Here is a 5,642-nt window from a genome sequence, read left to right as displayed (position 1 = left end):
TCCCTGAGCTAAAGGAATGGAGTAGACTGTAGGTGCTCGTGAAGCTACCATTCCAGTGCATGAATTTACAGAATTTGATGTCATGGGACTCTAGAGCTTGTAAGAGGATAAAGAAGACCCCCTTCCTAGCTCCAGAAGGGTCAAGAGGGCATGTAGAAAAGGAAGGGAAAAAAATGGGAAAAGTAAGATTCATAATTTCTTTTTTTTTTTTTTTTTGCGGTACGTGGGCCTCTCCCTGTTGTGGCCTCTCCCGTTGCGGAGCACAGACTCTGGACGTGCAGGCTCAGTGGCCACGGCTCACGGGCCCAGCCGCTCCGCAGCATGTGGGATCTTCCCAGACTGGGGCACGAACCCATGTCCCCTGCATTGGCAGGTGGACTCTCAACCACTGCGCCACCAGGGAATCCCTCATAATTTCTTTTGAAGCTTAGTACCAACAAGAAAATCAAACACGGCAAAATAAAGCAGTAGTTTAATATTCACTGTATGGTATTTTCCATTTAGAAAACTTCATCTCCCCCAGTAAACAGAATTACATTTGAGTGGCAGTATTTGTGGCTGTAGCTAAGTAATCATTACACATAAAAAAAAACACAATTGCAATTTGCTACTGTTTTAATCTTTATAAAGAATATATTTTTAAATGATCTGGTACAGGGTAGGGAAGATAGATATAAACATATCTTAAAGACTGTTTGAACCTGTCTTTATACCCAAATAGAGCAGCCTTCCACAGTCCATTTCCCTCCAGAAGAAACAACTTGGAGGAATTTACTTGAGTGACAAACATATTCTTAACGCCTTCCCCTGAAACCTTTGGCTTTTAGTTTTGCCATGGTGTACATTCTTATTTGGTTTGTCTTTCTGCTTTTCTATATTCCCTTAAATGAATCTCTTTTTTGATCATTTTTATTTTTGCTTTGTTGCTATCCAACCCTTGCTTTGAAGTCGTTACAGCTCCTCTCCCCACATTCCTTCACATGTAATATTATGAGATTTCCTCTTAATCCATACCTGACCTCCAGCCAACCTTTACTTATCTAGCTCTTGACAACCCCTTCCTGCACATTGTCAGAGTAAGTGAATAATTGTTGCTTAGGGTTTGAGTAGTTGAGAAAGGAACAGAAGCCTCCTGTCTATGGATTCACGTTACTATACTGAGAAATATGGAGACTCGGAGTGCTAATTTCAGGAGTGCTGACTTCAGTTGACACCAACTGTAAAAGGCTGTTAATGACTATATCCCTGGCTTTTGAGGTCTCCAGGTTCTTCTCTCTAGAGACTTGAATACTAATTTGGTCCACACTTGTCATGATGAGTTCAGATGCCAGAATCTGGGTAGGAGAACTGTCATGAAGCACAGTGTCCATAATGTACTGCTTGTATAACTCCACCACCTTCTGCTCCAGGTATTCGTTCAGCACTGCATTCGAAATAGGCTTCTGCATTTGCAGGCTGCTTTTCTCTTTGATGCTGGTTATTCTCCAGTAGGATGAATACCGCTGGATAGGTTTGGGTGGGAAGTCGCTGGGCTGAGTGGAAATGGAATCCTCCATGGACAAAGGAATCTCAGACGATTTCAGCAAAGGGCCATGTTCAAAACTGCTCTCAGAGGGAAAATCTGTTGTCACTGAATTAATGGCCATCACCTGGCCCCCTGCAATATGTAAGTCATTGTAATTCTTGCAGATACTCTTGCAGGAAGGTGGAACCAAGTAGGTCTCTCTGCTGGGGTCTCTGTATAGTTCAACTGCGGCCAAGTTTGGGCTTTCAAACACGGGATTGGGGTTTGTCTGCAACACTGTGATTCTCGGATTTCTACTGCGTTGGCTGTCTCTTGAATGCACTGAAGAAATAAACTTGCCTGAGGATTTGCATCTCACATAGAGACTTCGGACTTGTGTTTCATCCACGGAGGAATAGGAAAGAGTAGCAGCAGCTGTGGCTTCTGTTTCCTCTTCCTTTTCCTCAGCCACCTGCTCATTATAAGATGTACAACTCCACTGGATGTCACTCCGGTAAGCAAGTCCACTGAGATACCCTTCTGACAGCATTCTGGAAAGAGAGTTAGTAACAATGGGGGAAAAGAAGACTGGAGTTTTATAAATTGGCAGTTGTTCTATCAAAAAAAGTAAAGGACAATAAATAAGTTCATTTCATTCATTCCCCAAGCTAGCACTCGTTCGTTCTGTGCCTGCTGTGCGCCAGGGCCATAGCATGTGTTGGAGGTATAAAGATGAAATGGGCACAGTTCCAGCCTTCAAGAAGTTTCTCATTAACAACCTGGGGTGAAGGAGGAGAAATGACAGGGTATGTGTCAGAGAAGGTGACATTTCAGCTAAACTGAAGGCTAAGAGTTCCATCCCTAGGCACAGAGTTATAAGAGAATGTGGTGACATGGCCTCTTTGGCATATATAAGACACTGAGCATAAGCAGAAAGGGCTGGGGAAATGGGTTGGAATTGGATCCTGAAGGGCCTTGGGAGTCGGAGAAGGGCATTTGCCTTCTGCCCCGAAGGAAATGGAGAGTGATTGAGAAGCTGCAAACTGGGGAAGCAGCATAGCTAGTGGTTTATGAAAAAATGAGGAAATTTGTGGCAGATTCTACTGAAAATAAAAGCTATATCTTACTTATCATTGTACTTTATCCCTGGGAGCCAGCACAGTTGTCTGCATTTAGGAGGGAATCAAAAGATACTTAACTTGAATTAAATAATTAACAGCAGCGGCATGGCTTGAAATTAATTCACCATCAACCCATCATGAAGGACCATGAAGCCTCGTCTACCTTTGCTGCCCAGGATGGCTTTCTTGCTCTGTCCCTCCCAGTTTTTACGATATGTCCTGGAAATGTCCCTGTGTCCGACTGACGTTTTTACCTCTACCCTAGTCACCAAGGAACTTTCCTGACTGTGAGCTTTTCCTCCACCTGTGCCACCCCTCCACCTTCAGCAGTTGTCACTGGATTCTGGGGTGGCTAGAATAGGCTAGAAGCCAGCAGCTGCATTTTCTAAAAAAGGAACGTGCTGGTTCTCCTGGCAATGGAGCAGCAGACGAAAGCAAAGAGAACTGGTCCTCTTTGGCCCCAAGGGCTCGGCTTCGAAAACAGACCCGTCAACTTGAGCCTGAAATTGACAAGTGAAATTAGAGAAGGATTATTATTATTATTATTATTTATTTTTTTATTTTTTAATTTTTTTGCGGTACGCGGGCCTCTCACTGTTGTGGCCTCTCCCGTTGCGGAGCACAGGCTCCGGATGCGCCGGCTAAGCAGCCATGGCTCAGGGGCCCACACGCTCCACGGCATGTGGGATCTTCCCGGACCGGGGCACGAACCCGCGTCCCCTGCATCGGCAGGCGGACTCTCAACCACTGCGCCACCAGGGAAGCCCCAGAGAAGGATTATTTTAATCCTAAGGATCCTCTTTTTAAAAAAATTTTAACCTCTCTTTTACAGTCATGTAGTTATTTCCCAAGTAAAGTTTTTCATTGTATAAAGTTAATATTATTAATGCAATATAATTAGTATAATTGTTTCTATTGTGTAAGGGTAATATTTTCAGTGTTTATTTCTTTTGGGGGAACTATTCCAAGATATATTGAGCAAATTTATCAATTATTTAAATGTTTACTCCATTCCAGGCACTGTCACGTACCATGAAGATACAAAGTTAAAGGTCTTCAACAAATCCGTGAAGTAATTTTCGTATGCTGGACACACTTATAAGGGTAAGAAAATGTTCTTTCCTGAAAAAGCTTTTTAAATGCGGTTCTGCTCTCAACAAACCGAACATCCAGGCGAAAAGGCAGATCTTCTATACATGAGAAAATAGTTAACAGAGCAAGAAAGTTTATCACAAAGGCTTTACTAGTGACACAGTTACTCTCTGCCCCACCCCGGCTGCCAGTAGGGCCCTCCACCTTCAAGACCTCAGAATGTCATTGTGGAAAACCAGAGCAGAAACACAACTCTCAGCTTTTGAGTTGCTAAATAGGCTTCAGAACCTCTTGGCAGAAATCATAGTTTTAGAGAAATGGCTTTTGAGATACCATAACCGAGCTTTTAAACTTCGGAATCCAGAACCCTAAATGACTTAGGGCATAATATTGACATATCAACAATAGACTCAATGGATGGAATCCCTGTGGAGGGAAAGAATACCGCTCCAGATAGATCTGGGGAGCCCAGAGTAGAAGAGGCCTGTGCCCTACCTCCCACGTAGAACCTGAGGAAGCAGGAAGTCTCTCTTCTCTCCTGCCCAGCATGGAATGTCTGGGCAGACAGGCCTGAGGCTGCCCCATGAAGTCTGCTCACGTACCAGCATGCTGCCCTGAGCCTGCAAACCTGGAGAAGACCTCAACTGCAGATGGGAAGACTGCAGTCATGATGTTTATAGACTGTTAACCAGGGGCCGGGAGAGTGACAAGTCACCGTGAATGCCAATGGGACTACATGATGACAGCCAGAAATGCTGACCCCACACACCACACACACATCCCCAGCTGACCCTACGGCTTTATGGAAGCAAGCTGGAACTTAGAGGCAAACCCAAGCTGGAGGGACCCCTGAAGTGGCTGAGGAGAGTGTGATTAACAGTGATTACTCAGAATGTGAGCTCAGAAGCAAGATCACATTGAGGTAGAGAAAAGCAAAGATTTCCAGGAAAAATAACAGATTAGGCATATATCTGTATTTTTTCTTCCCCCAAACTTCACTAAAACAACATTAAATGATTTTTTAAAATATAATACACAAGAAAAAGGAGAATAAGAAGAGACTAGAGCAATTACATTTTAGAAGCCGGAAAGCAGTAGGCCAGGGTGAATGACTTCAAGAAGCAAATGAAAAATCTCAAAGCAGTGCAGTCCAACAGAACTTTCTGGGATGATAGAATGACCTATATATATGTGCTGTCCAAAATATTAATAGCCACATGTGGCTATTAAGCAGCTGAAATGTGGCTAATGAAACTGAATGTCATTAATTAATGAATTAACTTTATTTAAATTATTAAAAAATACCACATGGCTAAGATACTGGACAGCACAGACTTAGAAGGTAGTGAAGGTGATAATGCAGAATCACTCTTGAGAATCACCCTTGTCCCCATTCAGTCGTTATCCCAAATCGCCTACTGTTTATCATATTTCTTTTCATATTAAAAAATCAGCCATAGTGGATTCTTCTCTCACTTTATGTGGATGATGTTTATGGCTCCTCCAGGTAATCTCCACTCCTTCACCACAGTAAAGGAAGCCGGTCCAGGATTTTGTTTTGAGTATTGAATGAGCCCTTTGCCCCATTTGTCGTGGACTGAGAGCTTTGTTGGTACCTTAATTCTGGTAGAATAAGAGACCTACCATTCTGATGTGTGGAGCCCAAGGCAGACCAGTACAGTGGTAGGTCCCATGATGGAAAAGCAGAAAATATGTCCTAATATCTAGGGATAGATACCCCCCTGCCTAAAGGAAAAGATTCCTACGAACGAGGAGTGGGCGATAAGGTCAGGGAGGTGAGTTGAGACATGCAGGGCTGAGGACATTCAGTTTACTCTGAAGGCAGTACAAAGCTCTGGAAGGTAACCAAACTTATTCAAGGCATGATGTGATCTGTCAGTAAAGGGCAAGAGGACTTTCAGCAG

The 5,642-nt window shown here is 43.4% G+C and overlaps 1 protein-coding gene across 1 annotated transcript in view; it reads right to left on the bottom strand.

Annotated features, from left to right (window-relative positions):
- Window positions 1-875: 875 nt before the first annotated feature.
- Window positions 876-5,642, bottom strand: part of TASL (TLR adaptor interacting with endolysosomal SLC15A4) — a 13,002-nt gene continuing 8,235 nt past the window's right edge. Inside the window, exon 2 of the mRNA XM_007456854.1 lies at window positions 876-2,055. Within this exon, the coding sequence (XP_007456916.1) occupies window positions 1,137-2,054 (918 nt within the window). The 5' untranslated portion in view covers window position 2,055 and the 3' untranslated portion in view covers window positions 876-1,136. The remainder of the gene's footprint in view (window positions 2,056-5,642) is intronic.

This window comes from Lipotes vexillifer, unplaced genomic scaffold (genome assembly GCF_000442215.2).
Source record: "Lipotes vexillifer unplaced genomic scaffold, Lipotes_vexillifer_v1.1 scaffold207, whole genome shotgun sequence".
NCBI lineage: Eukaryota > Metazoa > Chordata > Mammalia > Artiodactyla > Lipotidae > Lipotes > Lipotes vexillifer.
The sequence above is the reverse complement of the archived record's forward strand: the minus strand, read 5'-3'. Positions and strand labels throughout refer to the sequence as shown.